At 40.2% G+C, this 25,695-nt stretch overlaps 1 protein-coding gene across 2 annotated transcripts in view; it reads left to right on the top strand.

Moving 5' to 3' along the window:
* The window catches only part of MYO16 (myosin XVI), a 478,842-nt gene that overhangs the window by 44,858 nt on the left and 408,289 nt on the right, over positions 1-25,695 (top strand). The window contains exon 1 of one of the 2 annotated variants that reach the window (XM_033435063.2): positions 8,742-9,267. The exons of the other annotated variant lie outside the window; for it this stretch is intronic. Within the exon in view, the coding sequence (XP_033290954.2) occupies positions 9,240-9,267 (28 nt within the window). The 5' untranslated portion in view covers positions 8,742-9,239. Of the gene's footprint in view, positions 1-8,741; positions 9,268-25,695 lie in introns of those variants that run through there. 2 annotated transcript variants of the gene reach the window in all.

Genomic DNA, 25,695 nt, shown 5'->3' with positions numbered 1-25,695 from the left:
TGTTTCCAACTGGTTTGGGGTCAACATGCTGGTTGTCAGCATACGGTTAACTCCTTCTGCCTAGTGCGGGCTTGAGTAGCTGCAAAACAGCTCAAAGGACACGGCTCAGAATAGCATCTCTAGCCCTGGAGGAGGAACCGAAGGTCCTAGACTTTGTTTAATGGCTAACCTACTATTATTTTGTCTTGCTTGACTGTTTTCCTTTCTTTTTGCATTTTATCACTTATCTGATGAAATTTATTCTTTGGAACTGGGAGGCAGCCTAGGAAGCTAAAGTTTTTCTGCAGAAAAAGGCAGGCAGAGGACGTGGCGGGGGTGGGGGGATGGAGGTGCGGGTCTGTCTCCAGAAGGTCCCTTAGGGTCCTGCTTGTTTACATTTTCATCCTCAAAGAATAACTTCTTGACTTTCCCCCCAACCACTCCTCCCTCCTCTGCTCTCTGATCCCACTCATGACCTCACTGAACAGCCAAGCCCCTCGAAACTGGTGGCCAGGCTTTCCTCCCTGCTCTGCTGCTGCCTCTCCCTTCCCATCCTGGCAATCTCAACATCATTGCCTCCTGAAAATCTGCTCTGTCCCCTCTACCACGACTCTATTTCAAGCCCTCACGATGTCTGGCTTGGACTATGATAAGAGCTTTTAATTTACTTCCCTGCTGCTCACCTTATCTCCCTCACATCTGCCCTTCACAGAGTTTCAAGATTGAACTCATCTGTTTAAACTCTGCTAGCCACTCTCCATCAGCCTCAAGAGGGGTCCTTATTTTGAGGGTCAGGGACCCCTTTGAAAAGCTGTGCACCCTCTCGCGAGATTCTGTGGGAGTTTATGAGGTTCCAGATTAAGTAAGCCTGGCTAAGATGATGAAGCTCTTTTTACCACCTGTGATGTCCTTTGTGATTTGCCCCTGTCCATCTCTACAGGTTCAACTCCAGCCACTTCTTATCTGCAATGCAAGTGCCCCGGGAATACTAACTGGCTTCTACAGCAGCATCAATGCATGATGCCTGTGCCGGGGGGTCCCCATATGCGAACAGTCTTTTCCAGGCTCTTTGTGAGGACCCTTCTTCCGTGAATGACATGCCCCTCTGTGCTTTGATGATGCCCTGAGTGTAGTTTATCTTTTCATCGACCTTATTGTATTCTGACTGCCTATTTACCATGCTAGGAGATCACTCTAAGGGCAGTGACTGTTCTGTATTTGTAGGTATATGCATCTGTATAATATATGTAGCCTGTCAGTCCACGGTTGTTGAATGAATAAGTGTAGAGTGAGTTACCTCAGCTTTATACACCTTGGAAATCTTTCTTTTGCTGTTACCTGTTGCTGCTGTGTTAGGAACTACGTCACTTTCTATGACACTTAAAAAGTTTGATGTAATTAGATAGACTCCTAGATATCATTTGGATACAGTAAAACGCACAGATCTTACAGTTCAATAAATCTTTATATTTCTTTATATTTTTATATATTTATACTTGTATAATGACCATCCAGATCATATTGGAAATATTTTCATTATTCTAGAAAGTTCCCTTGGGCCCCTTTCCCATCAATACTCCACTTTTAAAAACTTCTATCATCATAAATCAGCTTTACCTGCTCTTGAACTTCATGTAAGGGAAGAGCCATAATTTGACACCCTCAAAATAACCCCCCATCAGCTTCATGTGAGACTTTTATTTCGCTGATGTGTCTTCACACCCATCACACTGTAACCTACCTTAAACCACTTAGTTAACACCTCCATACTGGGGTCCAGAGATGTGTATCAGCATCTTCTGTGGTCTGGAAATAATTCTATGATACTAACGGCTTACGTATGATTTCCGGCATATATCCGTTAAACTGAAAAAAAAATTCTATTAAAGTTGTTACAGCTTAGCTGCTTCTTAAGAACCTAAAATTTCATTCCTCTACCCCCTTAATTCCCATATATAAAAATGTAGCCCTCTTTCCTCTATAAAATCCTACTTTCTATCTGTAAATCTTTTCTGAACACTTCTCTACGTTTATGGCTGACGGACCTCACATTGCAATGTCTGCCATGATGTAAGAGTAAACATCATTGTGTTAGCATCATATTAGCATTTTGAGAGAAAGCCCACATTGGACGTAAATAAACCTTAATAGGATACAGAATCAGGAGGCATCACAGCAGTAAATCAGTGCAGCACACCTAAGCAAAGAACAAAGGGGTGGGGGGCAGGGAAGGGGCGGCAGATCCCGCACCTATGATTCTTTTTCGCTTATGTCCCCACCTCGTTTTACCCACCTTCCTACCTTCTCCACCTTTGCCTCTCTGGGTCACCCACTGGAGGAGTCTTGGTGATGCAAAGGATGTATCATCATCTTAGGGTTTCATTAGCCTCACGCAGTATGGGCAGAATTGACCTGTTTTTATTGCTTAACTCTGAGAAGCTTCTCCAATTATCCATAGGTGTGAAAAGGAGAGAGATAGAGAGAAAGGGAGAGGAAGAGAGAAGGAGGATGAAGGGGAAGAGAAGGAGAAAAAGAAGAGGAAGAAGAAGTAGGGAGAGGAGAGGAGAGAGAGATTCCGACAGGAAATACGAGGTCATGGATTGTGGATCCGAGGAGAGACTTTCTCCTCACAGAGCATCCTAGTGCTGGCTTTTCCTGAGCCTCAGTTCCCACAGAACAATGCAGTGAAAGCCTCATATTACAGCGGGCACAGGAGAGGGAACAGCGTTAGAAACCTCTAAGCTCTTATAGGCTCTTAGCACATTATCCCACAGAGAGAGAGAGAGAGAGAGAGGGAGGGAGGGAGGGGGAGAGAGAGAGAGAGAGAGAGAGAGGATGCAAACCTTCTCCAGAGAGGAGAGGAGAAAGTCTCCAGCTCCGTCACCCTGAAAGTTAACCAGATGAGTCTGGGGAGGGGATAATTCTTCAAGATCTCCCCAGAGCTATGCTATCTCTTGCCGCCCAGGCGTGTTTTTACACAATCATCCTTAAGCCAAGGTGGCCAGTGCTCTTTGCCCGATGGCGCAGACTGTGTAGACATGTGAGAATAGTTACAGAGACCTGTCCCCCAAGAATGAGAGCTATTGCAACTTCTCCAAGAATGTTTAGCCTTTACGTTTGGGAAATAATTTAATGTTATTTATGAATTTGTATATTTCACTGTACATTTCTTTTTCCAAATCACTTTAAAATGCTGTTAACATTTCGTCCCTTCCAATTTAGAGACTGTACATTATCCTTTGAAGTCCAAAGTGAAATCTGGAACCAGGGAATTCATTTAGAAGAAGAAAGTCCTTAGTGTTTAAACTTGCCCCCAAGTTGTCCTATGAAGCATATTAAAGGAGCCCTTCGTAGGGAATACTGAAAAGGCAAATGAATACGTTTCTTGCACCTACGCACTCAGATAAGAAGGCTGATCTTCCACTCCATCACTTGTCTCTTTTCCTTCTTTTTCAAGTAGAGTAAGTTTTGTTTTCCCAATTGTTCAATAACCCTGCGTTGAATAAAATACTCCTCCAGACATTATGTGTAGTGCCCCAGAAGATGTTTTAGAGTATTTCTAATTCAGGGGTTCTTCCTTTGATGACCCTTGAATATTCACTAATGTTTTGGACTTCATAGGGAATGAGAAAAGTAGAAAGTCTACACCTCAGTAAGTAATTATCTACTAAAACGAGGCTTTTCATGTGATACAATTAAAGAAAAATCAAAGCATTGTATTATCAGATGCTAGATTGACTGGCACCTGGAAAAGTGAATAGAGGGTTCAGTGCAGGCTAGGACTTATTTAGGCCAAAATTAGTCAAGAAGAGTTTGTAGGTTAAACGGGTTCAAAATGAATATCAAAGGATGCATACAAACTGCGTAAGTAACTTAGGGTGTATGTAGATAAGTGTATGGGTGGTTAGATTGTAGATAAGGACATGTTTTTTAAGAGACGTATTATTTTAATGGAAGGTATGGGAATGGGGAAAGTATGAAGGAGAGCCTCCAAATTGAATTGACTCAAAATTCCTTTCGTCCTCTTCAGGAAGATTGACATTATGTGTTGGGTCATTGAAATACTTCAGATAATTGTCTTCTAGTTGACAGGTGTGTATAGATCGGCCCAACCATCAGAGTCTTGTTTCCCAGCTCCATCTCGTTTCCAAGCTCTCTCTCTCTTAGTCAGGCCATCACTGATCGCTGTACTTAACCTTCATCACCGCTGGAAGGTCATTCATATGTCTGTCCCACCAGTTACAGGAAGCTGCGTAGTCCTTCAAATGGATTGAAGAACAAAGCGGAGAATACTTCACTGTTTTCATACAAGCACCCATATTACACATATGCACACACACTTAGGTGCAGTCACACAGACATCCACTAGTTCTGTCCATTGCTTACTTACAGTTGAGATATGAAACTCTTGTTTGCAAGGTCAGACTCTGGTGAGGCGAAACAGTATCTGAAAATCGGTGAGTCAGCCTAGATAGTTGTAACCTATGCTGGAGAGATTTCAAAGTGGTTGTTACCATTCAAGTGAATGAATTTGCAAAGATTTTACAAATTCCCTTTCTTAGAGACCCAATTTCATTGATACTCATTAGAATTCAAAGCATTTCATTTTGATTAGAGAGAAAAAAATTTGCAAAAGGAATGTGAGTAACCAGATGCCCTTATGGAGCAATGAGAGCGTCCCATATAGCCTGCGTGTATGGAGACATCTCTGTCTATCAATCTATCTATCTATCTATCTGGATATATGTATATATTTCTGTATCGATACACATACATGCATATGTTATATTACTCTATCTTGCATTGCATAAAGAGTAATTTTAAACTTTTGTGGAACAAATTTAAAATTGCATTTTTTTTTACTTTACATTGCTGTTCTATGAAAATATTAGTATAAATGCTGATGAGTATTTTCTGACCCTTATATTACATATTCACATTGAGGCACTAAAGCAGTGCTCAGCTGAGTGAGTGCCCTCCCTGCTCTGCTGACACAGAGAGGGTGGTTTTTATTAACCTCTACTTTCTTTCTAGCCATGCAGATCAATATTGTAAATTCCCTCCTTTGTTAGCCCCCCAATCGTCTACATCTAAGTTAAATGTCCACTTGTTCTGGAAGGAGACTTGTGAGGCTGTTTGAAGGTGAGGAGTCCTGTATCTGATAACCAGAGGTTGAAGAGTCTGGCAGAAAACCAAATCGGCCCCAACAGGCAGCAGACTGTGGAAAGGGGATGTGATCAGAGAGGCCAGGACGGGATCAGTCAGGCAAGGCAGGCTTGATCCTGGTTCTGAGGCACCAGAGGATGACTAGTGAGGCTGCAAGTCTAGCAAGAACTGACTTTATTTATACCTTTTCTTCTTGACAACTCAGGATCAGTCCTTCTCTGCAGCCTTCAGGAAAGGGCCATTTAAGCCTTATAGAGTCCTAAATGATTAAACCAGATTATTGTTCTCCGGAGAGAAGATCTTGACTCCATCTACTCAGAAGCATTCATTATTTGTGATAGACGATACTATAAATTTAGTTTCCAGCCGTTCTGGGTTGGGGTGGATCAAGGTCCCTCAACCTGTATGTAATTTTCTTCATTAAAGTCTAATATTTCTAGGCCCCAGCCCATCACCAGAGCAGAAGCAAAGACTACTTTGTCTCACGACTTGAAGTTGCTTTACAAGCAATTTGTGCATGTGATTTATAGCCTCATTTGGAATTTTCATAGCACCCTACCTAAACTGGTGGTGTTTGTAAAGTTGAGTTTTAATTCCATCATTTAATAAATTCTGAAAAAATGCAGAACTGTGAGGTTTGGGAATTATCTATCAAAAGACTGACGTAACAGATTCCCCCCAGACAGGGGTTGAGATGGAGTAGTGTTTCACCTGTGAGCTTTCACTAGAAAAACTATTTTGAAGCTGTGTGTCACGCACATTCCATTTTTAAAGATATTTAATAATCAGCGCTTGTCTGTCACCAGGATTATTCCAGTTTCATATTTTTTTTTCCGTTCTGGAAATAATTCAGCCTTATTTGAAAAAATCTGGTGTATAACGATGCTAACCTTTAAAAGAAAAAAATCGTGTTTTTAATCAGAATTAGCGTGAATAGTGAGCAGCTGTTTGGTGTACAAAAGAGAAAAAAGAATTTCTTTATTATTCCAAATTGCTTCTGAAATATTGTGTGTGACATTCAGTGAGAACAATTGTTCATTGTAAATTCTGAAAGATAATCAAATCTTTGTGCTTTATTAGCGTGTATGTTATGTAGCAATGAAAAACAACTTTCAAATGCGTGATTTCGTTTTGCACTTAATGACCATAATCTGTGAAAAAAATTGTTAACATTATATCTAATCCAATCTAGGTCTTTATTGCTACCATCATCACCAACTCTGATGTTATATTTCAAGTATCAGATTCAGAGGACCCCAAACTGGTCCTTGTGATGTCATAACACTGAGCTGAGTTTTGTAGAGTTGGGCAGAGATCAAGAAATTACAATCAATTGTAAATCACCATTATTTTTCTACTTTACCAAGGGAGTGGAGTTAATAGAGTCAAAATTATTTTCCCTCAGTAATAATGCCTGCAATAGAAGCTACTTTTTGTTTGATAATGATGGAAAATATAAAGATGTATTTCTTTGTGGTTAAATGTAGTTCTACCAGTGTTTTGAGCATGAGTATGTGGTTTTCAGAGACAAAAACATGAGAGAAACTCTTAATCTGGGGCAATTATATGCATATACAGTTCATGCATATGAACCAGATTCTAAGTATTTTGATAAAGCTAAGAATAACTTTCTGGGGATATAGCCTCCTTTAACCCTAAAGTGGATTGGATGTTGCTTCTATATACAGTCCTTGCTCTCTAATTTTTATCACACTACACTGTGCTAAGCTTTATCTATATCTCACCAGACTATAAGCAGTTTGAGGGCAGGGGTGAAGTCATCTTTCCCAGTGTACCTCCAGTAGCAAGAGTCAAAGCCTTACCAAATGTTTATGTAATGAATGAATAATAAACACTTTTGGTAATGAGCCCTTGATGTATGGGGAGAGATGTGAATTCTCACAAAGGACTTTGGTAAGAGTTCTTACAGGAGGAGGGTTTAAGTTACTTCATAGTAGATTTTTCGGGCTCAAATCAATCATATTTTCAATGGCGTGTTTTCTTTGCCAAGCACAGGTCATGCTTCTCTGACACTCATAACATTATTATTTTCCTCTCCATGAGTAAATGGTGTCATAGAACTCACTTGTCTTAAGATGTTTGTTGAGTATGAATTATATAGAGGTGTGCGGTAAACAAAGAAATACATGTATTTAAGGAAGGTATATAGATAACGTACCTATCTTTGTGTTAAGAGGAGGGGACAGGTGTACCTAGATGGATAGGACTTTCCCCCAAGAGATGCTGTACAGCATTCGCATAAAGTCATCATTACTGTGTGCATCTGTGAAGACTTGTATTGAGGTAGGAAGAGAGAGCCTTGTTGTCTTTTTCGGAAGCAGATATAAGTAGTTGTCTCATGGTTTTATTAGGAAACATTTCAAAACACAGGAAACCTTAAACAATAGACTCTACAATCCTTGTAGTTAAGGGGTATGTTTTAGACATATTTTTATTCCTGAAAAGCACTTAAAAATGGCACCTTGATAGCAATGACTGTCAATAATTGACTGTGGCATGAATGACTAAATGAGGAATATGCATTGCTGATAGTGGCTGAAAATCCTCATTCTAATTCTTGGGAAGACAAGTTAAGGTGTGTCTATTGCAGTCGTTTGATATACAGCTAAGTATCCTTTCCTTGTTACTGCTGATGGTACCTTTTTGTGGAACACCAACGATATCAATTAGAATTTGTATACGCATTTTTCTAACCTTCAGACTAAAGGTTAGGACTTGCACTTGCCATCTGTAGGTGAGGGAGCTGAGGCTCTCGGAGGCTAAATCACTTGTCCAGTTAGACACCGTGGTGAGGGATAGAATCTAGATGTGAACTCAGGCCATTCTGGTCCAAACCTTGAACTTGTTCTATGTCATACTGCAAAAATAGAATGACGTCTTGGTTAAAATTTAAGTCGTGGCCAACCCAATACGTAGGTTTGAATTTTATAATCTTTGGGTTTAATAAAGGCACTTCTTTTTGAATTTTGCTTAGTAAGGGAAGCTAAGACCTAGGCTTCTATCTTAGAAGGATGTACATGGTTAAAACAGTGTTCATAGTTATCTTTCCAATGCCCTCAAAATTTGAAACACAACTTCTAGGCTACGTCAACTTGTTTTTTAGATCATCATTAAAAAGTATCAGTGTGTAAAAAAATTGTCTTGCATTTATAAGCGACTTACCTATGACCTTTTCTTTGGCTAACGTGGCTATTGCATTGTTGAGTGTACTTATTTTTGTTGCAGTAACTCTTGCAGACCGTACATTTCTTTCTTTCTGATTCCAATTCGGTTAGAATTACTTTGCCCGCTTGTACAGTGAAATTCACTGCAGTCTGCAGAGGTAGCAGAAATCTAAATTTGTAAAGCTTTGCAAACCAAAAGCTTTTTGTGGAGCATTTAAGTTTTACATTCTGCTTAGAAAACCAAAAAGAGGTATTGTGAAGGATAATGTAATTTCTTCATTACGAGGGGCAGATCCTAAGACCTGGGATTCTAAGAGGTGGTTATTTTGAGATCCTGCTATCAATTTCCTATTCACACACAGCAACTGGTGGCAACTAAAAATAATCGGCTCGGGGACCAGCTAAGAATCTGGTCACATTCGGCTCAGGGACAACGTGCAGAAATGAGCTTTAGGGTCCCTCCTTCAGTCGCTTCTCTCCGGCCCCCTAATTAGCTAGTTTGCTGCCATCTGAAAGCTATTGAGAAGCCATTAACGGGCAGGACTCGGAGAGAGCCGCACTGCAGCACACCTCGGAGCCGGCAGAAGGTGGGTGCGCGTGAGCGCCAATTAGAGGGCACTATTCCCGGGATTGTGGCGCTAGGAGCCCTGTCAGTCAAGCGGCTACAATAGCACGTGCAGCAGTGGTGGCTGCAGACCCACGGGGAGGCTGATCTGAACTCCAGCTGCTGAATGAGAATGAGTTTGAAGCTTTTTGCACAACCGTGGAACAGAGCCTCGGTTCAACAATGCATCCCGAGGTAAACTGTTACCTGAGGAGAAGCTCTCAATAATGCATTTCCTGGGGACGACAGTTGTAGCTGAAGAGAGTGCTGGAAGCTGTAGCAGGATTTCTGTCTGAGATGGAAAGATGTCTCACTATCATTTTATCAAGTGCTGTAAGTAACCTTGCTCTTTTGCTCAGATGGTTATTTGTCTTCTTAAAATATTATTTTATGCAGATGCCAGCCTTAAGGCAGGTCTGCTGGCATGCCACATCTGCGTGCGTGACATGGAACGGTGACTTTGAAAGGTGTTTTACATGCTAAACGAAATTTCCTCTTAATACCGGGTTCTGAAATAATTCCAGTGTGATCCAAATGCTGATAGTATAGAAATCTTTAGAACTCTGGCTTTTTAAGAAAAAGATACACACCCAGAGCAATTTTTAAAAACAATCCATAAAAAAGAATTTGATAAGGATATCTCCAGGTGTCAGCACATGTTAATGAAGTGTTTGCATACAAACTTAGTTCATTAATATATGACTGAGGCCATTCAGTTATTATTTTATTCTCGAGTTTTACTGCCTGTGTCTATGCCTAATGCCCAACTTGTAAGCTTCATCTCTGGGCTTATCCTTTACTGTAAACTTTCATCCTTGCATCAGTCACCTTGCCGTGATCAGGGACTGGGGTGACATCTGTACCAAATACTCTGCACTGATGCCAGTATGGTGAAAAATAGTTTGGCACTGGCTTTCCTCATGGGTCCATCAAGGATTTCTTCAACGCCTGAATTTTTAACAGGATTTTCTGAGCTAGACAAAAGCTGCATCTAAACCTTTTTTGGATGGTAATAATGAAGAGGGAGACATTTTTGGTAAAAATGGCTCGCTAGAGATGCATTTTTTCTCCTGTAGCACTTCTGCAAAGTTCTATACATATATGTCATTGTCTTAATGTGACAGGTGACATTGGTAGAAAATGGTTCCCTCCTAAGATGAGGGTTTTGTTGGCAGAGGACATAACAATGTTACCTTGGAGTAACATCATTCAGGGAACACATGTTTGGAAAGGATCTTGAGTTGTGCATGAAAAGGGAACCTACAACAACCTTGGTAATCAAGAAGGGGACAAGATTCCCCTTTTTCTTGTCTTTTGTGGGGAATGCATATAGGAATAAAAACTCTATGATTAATGAAAATTAAAATTCCTTGCTCTTCAGCACACCCAGGAGAGGCATGTTTTTGGCTTGCAGGACAATTTTGACTCCAAAAAGAATTCCCTTGTAAAATCACTTGTTTGTAAGTTTGAAAATTAGCTCTCTAATTAATAAGAGTAATTTGTTACGAGGTGCAGCATATTTAGGAATTGTGAGGAGTCTTTGTTTTAACCCCAGAAATCTTGGGGTTCTCGTCGTGGTGAAATGTACCTAGGACCGCACTCTTGGCTGGTTTTGTGTTGGCCCTCATGTTTTACTGCACCAGCAGAATGTCATTATTTCTCCTCTCTGTGCTTGTGCAGAGGAAACTCCCGGAACCCTCTGCACCATTTCTACAAGGAACCTGGGTGCTTCTAGGCGGCGTGTACAAACCTGGTGGGAGGCAGCCGCGAAGCATGTGCCGAAGCAGAAAGGGACAGGGTGACATGAACTTGGAGGTTCGGGGAGCACTTGGTTGCCAAATATAGCATGAGACTGCCCTTTCCTGCCTTACTTTTGTTGCAGCCGAGGTATTTGAGTTTAGAATGTCAGAAAATCAGAAGAAGTGATGATGTGTGACCCATGGAAGCATTTGAGAGAATTCTTGCAGTCCAGATGAAATCTAAAATTAATGAATAGTGACATGATCCAAATACCTGATGAATTTATCAGAGTGATTACCAACTTCTTACTAAAGATTCGGCTATGTCCTAAGTTCTGTGTTTGGCAATAGCTATAAAATGGAAAAGAAGCGTGAATATTGTCAAACGCTAACTTCTCCTCAGGTGGAATGGTACGGCGTGCTGAAAGGAGTTCAGACATGATATGTCATCCTGTGCCACTAGTCAAGGGACATTGTGCAGTATTGACCTCGGTCTTGAAGAATGAATAGAACATAGAAGGAACAATGAGGGCATTCACAGCATCAGAAATGTTTATTGATAAGGATCATAATTCACAGTTTAATCATTATTCCTGATGCAGAAGATGTTACCATACTCTGTCCCCTTGACCTTGACGTTAGGGTGATGGGTTGGCGAGGTTAACTGGCTGCGCCGTTCTTCACACTCCATTCCTTCCTCGCATGAGCTCTGTGTCTTCCACGGGCCTGTCTTTTTTATCCTGGCCCTTGTTGGTCGCCGTATCACGTGTCCACTTCCAAGATGGGCAGCAGTACCGGAAGTGGATCAGTTCCAGGGAAGGAGCCAGAGCTTCTGAAAACGTTCAACAACAGAGCCACATGGGATCCTAGGAAGGCAGCCTTAGGGTGGGATGTTGGGAGACCAGTGAAGAGTGCTTCCAGGGAACTTTCAATCATCTAGGGAAGTAGTCATCAGTCATCATTTAATGTTAAAGCAGGTATATACCGAAAGGTCTAAATGCCGATTTCAACAGTAGCTGCTAACTCTGCCTTATGGAATGATCAGTTATTACAGTTTAATTAACTGTAATTATAATTATAACTGGTTATTATAATTACAATTAATTAGAATCAGCCATCAGAATAATAATCACAGTTAAACATTTATACTTAAATATTTATATATTAATTATGACTAATTAAATATAAAATTCTTTATATGATAATTATAATTATCAGTTACTTTAATAAACTATTGTATATTTTAAAAACTGTCTACAATGGGCATGTTTTACTTTTACAATCAGGAAAACAAAACTTTAAGACAGTATAAGAGAGACTATTCAAAGACAGAACTGGGTCAGACTCACATCACCACCCACAGTCCTTCTTGACTCCATGGGACCCGGCCTAATTCTAACGTGTACCATACATCTTATAGAGAAATGTTCAATACTAGAGTCTAAAAATGTATTGTGGAAGCACGTCGTAGCAGGAGGGTTTAGGAACACCACAACAAAACGTGCTGGTGTTTCCTGTGTCTCCGTGGCCCGGAAGGATCTTCAGATGGGTCTACAGTGATACTGAGATAGTGAGATTCTGAGTTGTGCCTGGTGAGGGTGACCTGTGAACTTGGCCGGAAACCTCAGCTGAGGTCCAAGCAGAAATGAGAAACCAAGGAGAAAATGAGCTCTAGGGAGTCATGGGCTCCCAGAGTTCTAGTGCCTTGTGAAACCTTGCGCCCGCACTTCTGGTTTCCTCTTAACGAACTGGAGCTGAAGCTTGAGGTGTGCCCCATGAAATTCCCTTCTGTGCTTGGGAATGAAAGTGTTGCAACAACTGCACCCGGCTTCTCTCTCTCCCGGTTCAGTTCTTCTCTAAGTATGTGGGGTTGGAGCAGCCCTCTTTGTGGTAGAAGGAAGGTTAAAGTTATTTAAAATGAATAGACTCCAGAACTTCTAATTCACTCACAGCAGCCGAGGAGGAATTAGACCAGAAAGGAGGCTATTTTGCATATTAAACACATTTTACAATGTATCAAGGTCACCTCATTTTTGTTTTTCTGGTCACTCATTCTCGTAAATGCTACCTCTGCTAAGATGCTTTCCCAGATCTTGCATTGATTGTCCGCGCTCTTCACTTGTTTGAAGACCTCCAACTCATTGAAACACCACCGTGCTGCTCCCATGCCTGCCTTGTCTCCCTCAGCCTGCTCTCTGCCCATCCCAGATCCAGGGTCCATCCCTGAAGCCCCTCCACTCCCTCGACCTCACCTCCCTTTGTTGCACTCAAGGGACAAACGCCTAACCCAGGTCGAACGCAGCTTTCCAACTTGTCTGTCCTTATACCTCAGCAGTGGACGATCCTTGATGTCAGAGCAAAGGCAGACAAATCTCATTTCAGTTCTAGACAGACGAGATCCTCCCACACTCTTACCATGCTTCCCTGGTTGGCATGATTGCTCAGACCTAGAGATTCCCTGGACCGCCCACCCTGAGAAAACAGAAACCGTCAGATGTTAACTCCTGCGTCTTCCCACCATTATGTCTACAAAGGTGCCAGCGTGTGAGTTTCTCTTTGCTCACTTCTGTTCTGTAGTCCTGAATTGTTCGTCCTTGTACCCAAAGCCAGTGTGCTCTGGACTCTACCTGGTTCCTCCCTCCTTCATTTACCCTTTTCTCTCCTGCATCACGGAGCTCTCTCCACTGCGCCATTTCCATCAGTTTGCAAACAATTGAACAGTCCCCCTTGACCTCCTGTTCCTTTCTGGCCACCACCTCATTTCTTTGTTTTCATGGTCACACCTTAGAGAAATGACACATATGACCTCTGACCCTCATCAATGTTTTTACTCTCCCAGTTGGTCCATTCATTACTTCACTGAATCCACTTTGGTTAAACCACCTTGATGTGGTTAAATCCCGCGGACGTTACTCCTTCCTCGCGTGAGTCAGTTTCTCACGTGGCTTTACTTCTTGTTTTACAGCTCTTGGGATTTTTCCCCTAAGTCCCTGGCATCTTTTCCTCTGCCCCGTTGCCAGCTTTCTCTCTTTAGAGTTTGGCCCTGACACTTTGCAAAATCCCTGGTGACCGCATCCGTTCCTGTGGTTTAAACACCATCGATATTTTCTCAAATATGTACCTTTAACTCAGATGTCCCCCCCTTCTTCCTTAACAACATGGACATCTTGTCTGGCTAATGAAGATATATCTAAGCATTCTCTTTTTGATAGTTAAGTAACATTCTTTAGCATTTGTTAAACCATTTATTTATAAACTCTTTCCTTTTCGATAAGCATGAAAACTTACTTTAGTATTTTTGGCTTATATTACTAGAGTATTGATTCACAAAAGCAGGGCTGCTGAACCAAATGGCATGTGGATCTTTAAGTATTGTAGAAACTGCCAGATTTCTTTCCAAGTAGCTATAGCACCTCAGATTGCCACCACTAGCAGAGAATGTGCATCTCTGCATCTTTGCCAACCAGAGATGCTGCTGGTTGAAGATGCGTCTATCTTCAAACATTGTCAACTCCACGGTGGAAATACAGTTTCTGACAAGGCTCTGTTCTTATTCTACTGATAATGAAAAAGTTTTCCCCATTTTTATTAGGCTTATTTCTTCATATCTGTTTTCATTTTTATGTTGAATTATTTATCTTTTTCTTATCAACTTTATATAATATTTTATATTAAGAAATATTCTTATTTCTCTGGATATGTGCTGAAGAGAGCCTTCCTATTTTTTTCTTTTGTCTTGGTTGGCATCTAATTTTCTTGTCATTGTATAGAAACGATGGCTCTCTTGTCTATTCCAGATTTTGGTTTTATTTATTTCTTTGGGTTGTCTGTTTCTACTGAAGCTAAGTGATTGATCTTTTCCATGTTATTCTAAACTTGAATTCTTACATTTTTTATTCTAATCCTTGTAAAATTAAGATGTTTGTGTGATGTAAGATGAGGATCACTTTTTTCTCGTTACACTGATCCATTTGTCTAGTTCTTGGCCATACTCTGTGGGTAACTGTGTCTTGATAGTAACTTTAATATATAATAAGGCAAGTCCCTTCTGATTTTTTTCATACCGTTCTTAGATATTCTCAAATATTTACCTTTCCTTTCAATATTAAAATTATTCAACCTGTCTTAAATTAAAAAAAATCCCTGATCAGGTTAAAAAAATTGCTCAGAAGTTTAAATGTAATAGTGTATTAGAATAAGGTCTATAGATCGATAGTATCTATAATTCAATTAGTTTCAATATGTAACACAACTGCTCCAAACTTACCTTTAGAACAGTGTATTGATAATCTTTATATGACTATTTTATATATGTGTAAGAATATTTCATTATTTTTTCAACATTATTTTATCAAACATTTTTTAAATAAAATAAGTAAAGCTCTCATCTAGTGATAAATCTAGGACTCATAAAACCAACACAATTAAGAACAAGATAGAAATCACTAAATGTGCTGCTAAAGATAAAGCTTTGGTGTAAGCTATCTCTGTCTGTATCCAAATCTAATACCTCTCTACCTACCTATCTATCTATCTATCATCTACCTTTTATATCTATATCTATCCTTCCTGTGTCATCAGTTGTGAAGTAGCAAACCAGAATTGAAGCCTATGTATAAAATGATAAATTAGTATAGTATATGTCTATTGTTCCACATTTGACTGCACTGTTCATGTATTCCACTTTTATACAGACTCTTAGGAGTGTCAAGGCTCCGTGCGCCCTGCCGGTCCATCCAGGATATATCTTTGCGCATTTCTGCAGTGTTGACGTTGCATTCTTAAAGGCTTGTCATTATATCTGGAGGGTTCCACACCCACGTCCTTACCTGGCATCTGTTATGCTAATGTGATACGTTCCCTTCTGTAGGCTCTTTGGTGAACGAAAGGGGACTCTTTATACTTTCAATGGTTGACTCGCACTTAGTGTCCTTGAGGGGCATAAGCGTGCTCTGGCAACTAAACTGAGCTGGGTGGATTAATTTATTTTCATTTTCCTTCTGTCTTATTCATTCATTAATTCAGATATTAATTAATTCAAGAAATATTTTTGAACTAGACTTTTCCAAGCACTGATCTAAAGGCTAAGGATACAAGGAGAATAGAGCTAGCTCACATCCCTCACATTTTGAAATTCCCATGCCAGTGATGAGACAGAGAGTAAATAAGTAAACAGATGTAGATAAAAATGTTTGGGGGCTTCCCTGGTGGCGCAGTGGTTGAGAGTCCGCCTGCCGATGCAGGGGACACGGGTTCGTGCCCCGGTCCGGGAGGATCCCACATGCCGCGGAGCGGCTGGGCCCGTGAGCCATGGCCGTTGAGCCTGCGCGTCCGGAGCCTGTGCTCCGCAACGGGAGAGGCCACGACAATGAGAGACCCGCGTACCGCAAAAAAAAAAAAAAAAAAAAGTTTGGTATCAGCAACTGATGTGAAGAAAATTAAAAAGTTTAAAGATCTCATGGGTGGCCTGAGAATAGAACAATTTTAAGGGACAATTTTAAATAGGTGGTTAAGGGACAGCATCTCTCAAGAAGTGACCTCTGAGTGATTGAATAAGTGAGGAGGTGGGATGTGAAGATGTGTGGGAACAGTGTGCCCAGCAGAGGGAACAGCAGGTGCAAAGGCCCTGAGACAGGGATGAACGTGGTTCATGTGGTTGATTCAGAGAATCTAGGCTCTCAGAAATCAACTGTTTTGTTTAAAGTTTCATTAATAATTTCCAAACTTAGAAATAAATACTTTCAATGTTCTTATTTATTTTGATGTTCTTATCTACTCAAGTTAATATCCCATAATTCCACTTACCTCTGCTTCCAAACTTCTTAAAGAAGTTCTTTGTGTCTGTCTCTCAAATGTCTTGCCACCCAATTACTGCATTTTAGCTTCCATACCATCACTGCATTGAGATGTCAAACTCTCTTTTTTCTTCCCCATTTATCTGAGAATATTTGTCTAGTTCAGCTCAGCATGAGTCAGAGTTACAAGGATACTTTCTTTCAGGAACGCAAAATGCAGGAAGACTTAAGAGGTTAGAGATGGTCACCTCTAAAAGGAAAAGGATAGAAAAGGCAGTTTGTGGACAGAGATGTGGTCTCAGAAAACTCGTTTGCTTTTAAGATAGGAAATAGTTGAGTAGGTTTTAGTTCACTGTATCTAATTCCTCATCTTGGTAAACTCAAATCCATCTATGCCTCCACACTTGCCGTCATTAAGGCTATGTGTTGGGGCTGTTTTGTGTTTTAAAATCTTCGGGCATAGTTTAATCGCTTGAGAAATGAAAATAATGATAACAACAACAATAATAACGTTGATGGCAATGCAGATTTAGAAGAGCTTTGACAGAAAGGAAACTTTGTTTTTTCATCAGTTGTCATAAATCAATTCATGCTAGAATAGTACCTATAGTATCATTGATTGTTACAGGAGAAGGACCCTTTTTGTGCCGTGCTTTGAAAACTTCTGTTCCAAACCACAGTTGCATTATGTTTTCCTTTCTAAGGAGAAAGCATCGTACAACTGCAGAGTCCATTTAAATGATTCTTACACTGTTGGGTTTTAAATTGACTTCTGTCTTTAGAAAACTACCCACAGCTGCTTATGGACAGTTCAGTAAATATGTTATCTCCACAGATAGTTGTGGTTAAAAAGGCTAATCAGGAGCTTCCCTGCATCATAAAGCGAGATGATAAAATGCAAAAGGGAAATTATCAGTGGCCCCTTCTAGAACTGCCCTCAGTTCTGTTTAGTTCAGCTTGGAAAGGTCTTTTGCTCCTAGGATGTGGTCGAGGGAAGGATAAATAAGAGGCAAAAAAGCTTCAGGGTCTTTTGAATAAGGAAAGATGAAAGAAGCTTGAATTATTTATTATCTGGAAATGAGGAGTGACAGGAGAGACAGATACAAATTAATGAATGGTTTTGTGGAAATCAGTTGACTGTTCTTCAATCAGGTAATAGAAGAGGAAACGCTCACTGAAGTGAGCTGAGAACAAATATGAGATTGATGAAGGGTGCCTCTTGGTGTGTCCCCTTTTAATCTTATAAAATTAAGTCAATTCTGTGGAGCATAACTGAGGGGAGAAAACCATTTGGAGGCTGAATCGTTTCCTAAATTTCTAGTTCATTGTTATTTATCTGAATAACTTTACTTATTAGGTTAGCTTTGGGGGGACTGAGTTGACACCCTTTCCCCAGGGCACTCACTCATTTGTCCATCACGCATTCATCCATCTCTGCTGTCAGCACTGGGTACTGGGTACATACATCCCTCGGTCAAGGTCAAGGCTTACCTACCCCAGGTCTAGGCTGGGTCTGGAGGCCCTCAGGCAACAAAAGACTGATCCTTACAACAAACCTGGTTTAGGTTAAAACCAAACTTACATTAATAATACTGGACACATATTCATGACACAGTAATATTTGTTAAATGAAAATGAGTGATCAGTAGTAATCAGTTCACATAATGACTGTCATTAATATTCTGTAACAAAGCCATGTTTTCACAATTTTTGTCTTTATTTTCCCAGTATCCACAACAGTCTTCTCTGCTGAAATGGTCTCCAAACCTTGTAAGGTTTAGCATGGATGCCGCTTATTTGGGCTTTTCTTGACATTCAGGGATCTCAATCTTGCCCACCTTTGGTGAGATTTCCTTATACTACCTTCACCAGCAAACCTCCCACAGAATACGGGGCACTGTCTGAGTTACCAACAGTAGTTCTGGGGGAAAGACCTCCAGCTTTTCTGCAGTGCAGACACACCAAGTAACAAAGAACAAAGACCTACACGGACAGGATCACAGGAGGACAGTAGCTCAGGAGGCTGGGAGCCGCGAAGAGGACGGGATTCAGGCCCAAATGACAGTGGAACCCAACACTCCCCATCTCACCCTTTATCCCCTCTCAGTCCTTGCATGCCTCCACCTTGACCCATGCTGACCACGTGAAGATGGAGGAACAGGAAAGGCAGAATCCGAGACTCTAGGCTTCCAAGTTCAGACTGAACAGGGCGCAGGGATCTGAGGGTTCAAGAGGAGGTGGGAAGCCCTTCTTAGGAGTGTTTCCAAGGTCGAGTACTCACTCCCAGCCTCACTGCCGCTCTGCCTGAGACTCAGGCTGACTGTATGTGGCCCGTGTCCAGGGCTCCATGTATTTCCTGAATCCCCAGTTTGTGATGCCAAGTCTGTACGAGGAGGAAATGTTAGTTCCATGAAAGGAAAGAAGAAAATTAGAAAGAGGAGGGGCTTTTTCTGTTTGTTTGCTTTGTTTTATCTGGGTTTTAGTGGCACATGTGAGGGAATTTTTGTTCTCCATCTTGAGCACAGCACATTTGGAGCACATACCATGAAGCTTTCTGAAGTTTGGAAACATATTATTGTAAAATAAATAATATATAATAAATATCCAATATAATATAAAGTTGAACCTTTCCTCTACTGTGGAAATAAGGTGCACATTCATGGCAGAAGAGAAAGGAAGTGTATGGGTAAAAGGAATGTATCATTTATCAGGAAGGAAGAAAAAATCCTCACGGACTAGTATATTTTATGAGTCTCTTGGTTGCCATCGACAGAAAATCCACTCGTAATAGTTTAATTACGAAAGGGAATTCATTGGCTTTCATATCTGGAAAATGGCCCATATACCTGGAAAGTCTAAATTAAAGTGGCTTCAGGTACTGCTGGATCTGGGATCTGGGGATTTAACTGCTATTATTGACTCTCTCTGTCTCTATCTCTTTTTCACCTCTTTCTGTCTTTGCCTGTCTTTCTCTGTCTCAGAAAATATGAGCCTTATACCTACTTTCCAGTGAGTTGATATTAAAACAATGACTGGGTCTTTTTTTTTTTTTTTAAAAAAATCTCCGAGTGTCCATCTAGCAAATCTCATGGAAGGATCCTGAATTGTCCCTCTAGGACCGTATCCCCACACTAGAACAGTCACTGATCCTCAGTGTAGCGGCCATTGTGATGGGCTCAACCTAGGTCATGTTTTCAGTTCTGTGGGCAGTTAAATTGGACAACCTTTTTAATTTCCCCGCTAGGACCACATGAAGTGAGTTAGGAGAGGTGAAGCCCAGAAGGAGGGCTCCCAGAAGAAATGATGGGCCACTCTAGGTAGTTAATGATACTTTCAGATTTCATATAATGGAGTAGCCAGAAGACAGAAATGAAGATGGAAGGTATGTAAAAGCCTGGGGTTAATTTTGTACAAGGCATTAATTAGTAGTAATCTTCCATGGGCGAGGTGGAGCCTTTGATGAAGGGTATATACGTTTTGACTAGTTGTAATAGCTATACCCTTATTGTGTGTTAGTTCTGAGATGAACATAATTTTGAAAAGTCTTCCCAGCAGGATGGAGCAGTGAGTGACCAAAGCCAAGGTTGTTTAATGTGATCATTTTGGACACACGGATGTTTATTAGTGAATTGTACTCTTTGTTCTGACATAGGTTTTCAACTGACATTGAAGAATCTCTTTCATCTGAATATGTCTTACAAATTAACGTGAAGGGCAGTGGTAATCACTTAAAAACACAAAATATAACCTAGAAACTTATTTAGCCTAGAAAGGTTAATAGAAATTTTAGCATCCGAATTTTCCCTAAAGTTTTCCCTTTAAAAAGAAAGGGGAGAACCAGACTCTATTAAAGCCAAAATTAAATATTAAATGTGAAATTCATATTTCAGGGTTGAAACTATTTTATACCAAAATAATGTCAGATATCAAATATTTTACATCAAACTAACATTTTAAATAGAAAAATTTGCAAGACTCAGGAAAATGATGAACTAAAAAAATTATTTACAGCCATGAAATTAGAGTTGTATGGACACATACACAAGCTTTTGCATTAAAAAAAAGAAATTTAAAGAGGAGCTATTAACATTACTAAAGCACACATAACGTGTGCTCATTGATCTTGACCTTGAAATACACAATGTTCATTTTAGAGTGCTGTTTCAGGACTCAGACTAAGGGCATCCAGGAAGCTGCATGACTGACCGGTGGGGTCCCTGAGCCAGTCACAGCTTCTGTTTCCTTAGGAGGGAACTCGTGTGTTGAAATTGGCAGGAATCCCATTCTAAGACAGTCTGAACACCAGGGAATTTGTCTATTAAACATATCACCTGGCAGGAATAGAGTGAGCTGAGCCTCTTCCGACCAGAATTGAAGATACTGACTAAGGATGAAATGTGTAGATGTGGATTCAGAGCAGAAGACTGTTTAAAATTTGAGGGCCCCAAAATGTGTAATTGGGGGTAAAGGGTCTAAATCTATTGTGTTGATTATGAGTCCAAAGAGAGCTTCTCTGTTGAGCTACACAGGCATTCAGCCTTCTCTGAGGCTGTTTCAATGTCACGGCATTGCCCTTTCTTGGAAGGGTTAGGGCAGTGATTTCAGTTCCAAATCTCGGAGAAATCCAGTGGCAGGGACATTCAGGAAAAGACAGGGTTTGTTTTCAGCAGTATGGCAGGACGTTCCAGGCTTCTGAGAACAGCCGTCAGTAGGCAGTTCTGATCTTAAAGAGGCTAGACTTCCCCAGAGAACTTCTCATTAAGTGTATATGATAAGAGTTGACAGCCAGAGATGGGGCTGTAAGCCACCTGGCTCTGAAGATCCTGAGTGTAGCTGAGTTGTCTCTGAAAAGAAGCCTGGTCATTCAGTGCTCTAGGTATCAGGGTAAACCAACGTGCTGGATATCAGCCCATGGGCACGATGCCGGAACTATTGATGACACAGGACAGAGAATTCATGACGTGGTACCCTCCATGAACCATGGATTTGATGAAACATGCAGGTCCACTTGGATAATGAACCAGGAACATCATCACCTTAGGGTGACAATCTTCAGTTTTATTATTTCCCTGGAACAAGTCCTGAAAAGAATTATGACTGTAAACCTGTTTCCACTGAAAAGTTACTTCTCATAATCAAATCACTTGTTATTAAAGAAATACGATAAAAATATTAAAAGTAGAAAAGTGTAGATTGATGTGTAAAAAATAAATATACTTTAGAGTGCGCAGTAATTTTTGTGTCCTGTGTATTTGCTTCATTTCCATTTTCATTTAAAGAGAAAACATTTTTTCACATTCTTTCATTAGAAAAGTATGCCTTAATAATTGGATGGAAACCCAAGAAATGGCCTCTTGATACATAAATTAAAACATAAAATAGTGAGATGAAAGATATTGTTGATTTTCTTGAGAAGACTTTAAATTATTTAAGTTTATTTCTCCATTTTTCAGAGAAGTGTTTCAGTGCAGGGTTATATGAGACAGGCATTGTCGACCTAAATCCTGAGATATTTTAGGGCATAACATCTATATCTTCCCCAAATATAACTTCTTTGTACTATTTTTTGCTCTGCAAAGAGCGATATGGACCTGCAGCTTGATTACTAGGATGTTAAAATCTAGGACTTTTAAAAAGACTTCCAAGCTTTAAAAGGGTGTTTTTTTAGGGTTCTGGGGGAGTATGTTGAAATTGATTATACTCTTGTCTTTGAAAATCCTCACTGTTCCTTTGTTTCATTGTCATTGTATATGCAGTAAAGATATCTCTGGAAGCATGTTATAACAATTGATTCTGAGAATGAAATTTCTGCTAGGAGAGTTGTTGGGTGCATAGATGTAATTGTGTGTGTGTGTGTGTGTGTAACACCTGTGTGTAAGCATGTTAATCTCCTTCCCAGGCAACTACCTTCCTGGAATTCGTAGAAAACATTTGTGTAAAGTGGAATCAACAATAAGTTTGCAAGTAAATTTTTCACAAAATACTTAAACTATGTGTATGTTTTTAAATCTCCTGTGATGCAGTGCTTTGTGTCATCTTATTCTCTCTTTTTTTCCTACTTCTTTTATTGTGGTTAAAAAAAACTATAAAATAGAATTTACCACCTTAACCATTTTAACGTATCCATTTCAATAGTGGAAGCATATTCACATTCCTGTGCCATAGATCTCCAAAAGGTTTTCGTCTTTAAAATCTGATTCTCTATACCCATTATACAACAACTCCCTCTTTCCCTTTTCCCCTAGGCCCCTGGTAACCACCATTCTACTTCTGTGCCTGAACCTAACTTGGATCCCTCGCCTAATGTGCAGTAAAGTCTACCTACTGACACCAGGTTGTGGTGAAGGAAAGTATAGCCTTTATTGCAGGCGCCAAGCATGGAGAATGGGGCAGCTCATGCTCAAAAGACCCAAACTCCCCAGTGGCTTTCAAGGAAGGGTTTTTAAAGGCAAGGTGAGGGAGGGGGTCTCAGGGTGCGTGATCAGCTTGTGGACAGTCTTCTGATTGTTGGCAGTGAGATAATCGGGTGGTATTTTGGGAGTTAACATCATTAACCTTCTGGTTCCAACCAATCTGGGGTCTACGGGCTTGTGGTCAGCATGCAGTTAACTTCTTCCACCTGGTGGGGCTTTTAGTGTCTGCAAAACAACTCAAGGATATATTATCTCTAGCCCTTGAGGAGGAACTAAAGGTCCTATTATTATTTTGTCTTGCTTAACTGTTTTGCTTTGTTTCTACGTTTTCTCACTTCTCTGATTAAATTTATTCTTTGGGACTCAGGGAAGGCGTACGACGCTAAAGCTTCTCTATAAACAAGAGGTGGGGGACACTGGGGGAGGGGTCTGTCTCCTGGAAGCCCCCTCAGGGTTCTGCTCAGTTTCAGTTTGTTTCTATGAACTTGACTACTTTAAATGCCTCATATAAATGAAACCATATAGTATTTGTTTTTGGGGGACTGGCTTATTGCATTTAGCATAATGTCCTCAAGGTTGATCCATTTTATAACATATGATAGGATTTCCTTTCTTTTAAAGGCTGAATAGTATTCCATTACATGGAATATACTTATATACATTCCATATATATACATTTTGTTTATCCATTCATTTGCCGGTGGACATTTAGGTTGCTTCCATCTCTTGGCTATTGTGAACTGTGCTGCAGTGAATATAGGTGAGCAAATATTGTTTGAGATCCTGCTTTCAATTCTTGTCGTTTTATTCCCAGAAGTGGGATTGCTAGATCATATAGTAGTTCTATTTTTAACTTTTTGAGAAACCTCCATACTGTTTTCCATAGAATCTGTACGATTTTACAATCCCACCAGCAGTGCTCAAGGGTTCCAATTGCTAATTGCTTCCACATCCTTGTCAATACTTCTTATTTTCTGGCTTTGTTTTGTTTTCTTTGGTAATAGCCATTCTAATGGCTGTGAGATGATACCTCATTGTGGTTTTGACTTGCATTTCTCTGATGAGTAGTGATTTGGAGAATCTTTTTATTTGCTTTTTGGCTATTTGTATATCATCTTTGACGAAAAGTCTGTTCAAGTCCTTTGCCCAGTTTTTAATTTGGTTATTTGATTTTTGTTGCTGTTGAGCTGTAAGAGTTCTTTATTCTTTTTATATTCTGGGTATTAGCCCCTTACCAGGTACATGATTTGGAGGCATTTTGTCCCATTCTGTGGGTTGCCTTTTCACTTTGTTGATTGTGTCCTTCGTTGTGTAAAAGTTTCTGTTAGTCCCGTTTGTCTATTTTTCATTCTGTTGCCTGTGCTTTTGGTGTCACATCCGAGAAATTATCACCAAGTCCAATGTCGTGAAGCTTCTATGTTTTTCTTCAATGAATTTAGTAGTTTTAGGTCTTATGTTTAGGCCTTGAATCCGTTTTCTGTTAATTTTTGTATGTACTGAAAAATAAGGCTCCAACTTCGTTCTCTTGCACGTGTGTCTTATTATTTCTTGTGCCGCTATTATTTCTAGTTTTGAACACGTACATCATTAAGTACGCTCAGTGTGTATAGATTCTGTATCTATGAAAAAATATTTTCCTTTCGGAGTAAACCACAAAAATTAATAGAAAATCAAAGTAAATATAGGAAGCCTCATATGTCTTAGATTGCATCCCCTAGAAACAGGTTCTGAGGGGGAGATTCAGGAGCACATCACAGTCTGTTGAGGGAATGCTCAGCAGGGAGACTCCATCAGGGAGTGAGGGAAGCAGGGCACGGAGCAGACAAGAGTAGCAAAGCCGTGTAGTCTTGTGTAACGTCTGTATTCACCTCAATTCATTTTTCTCTAGGGTGTAAATCACATCATAGGGTCATTTCCCCTTGGGTCAGCTGGACGTGTTTTTGGACCTCTGTGTAGGGCATTCAGCGACTATGGCTCATGGTATGTGGGTAGAGTCTTCCACTCCCTGGGAGACTGAGCCCAGCAGGGAACTCTCCAGGGAAGAGGACCAGCCAATACTCAGAGCAGCTGAGGATACAGGTGTACCAGCCAGGGAAGGGGATCTGGACAGGGCACCAGGAGCAGTGTAGCTTTCTTCTTCTTTGCCAGTACTGACTCGTGTTGACCATAATTCTGAACTATCAGTTCTGATAGCTGAGTCATAGAATGTGTGGGTTTTTTCTGTGTAGGTAGCAGTGTTTACAATGATAACTGATTTTTTCCTCCTCTTATCCATATTTTATGTCCATTATTTTTTTCTTTTTTTCTATGTTGAGTAAAACCTTCATTTTGTGGTAGAATATAAGCAATGATAGAGGGCCTCCCTTTTCTAAATTTGAAACAGAAAAGAAAGTGGCAACATGCATTCATAGATGTTTTAAGATTAGCCATCCTTTCATTCCATTAACAAATTGCACACCCCTGGGTTCATTTTTCTAATGTGCACACAGGCTATTTGCATGTGTATGTATAATGAGATTGATCTATACCCCTTTTTTTGTGATGTCCTCATTTAGTTTTGATATCAAGTTTATGTTAGTCTCAGAAAATGAGACAGTTTCCATCTTTTCCATCCTCTAGGAGAGTTGAGGAGACATGCATGCTACCCATTTCTTAAAGGCCTGTAAATCATTTGGGCCATGGTTTTTGTTTGTTTGTTTGTTTTGTTTGTTTGTTTAGTTTTTTTTCTTTTGCTGATTAGATTGTAACGATTTAATGTAATGATTATAAATCTATTCAAGTTTGTATTTCTTCTTGAGTCATTCTTGATAAGTT

This window comes from Orcinus orca, chromosome 18 (genome assembly GCF_937001465.1).
Source record: "Orcinus orca chromosome 18, mOrcOrc1.1, whole genome shotgun sequence".
Lineage (NCBI taxonomy): Eukaryota > Metazoa > Chordata > Mammalia > Artiodactyla > Delphinidae > Orcinus > Orcinus orca.
Note: the sequence above shows the minus strand (reverse complement) of the source record. Positions and strands in the feature narration are given on the sequence as shown.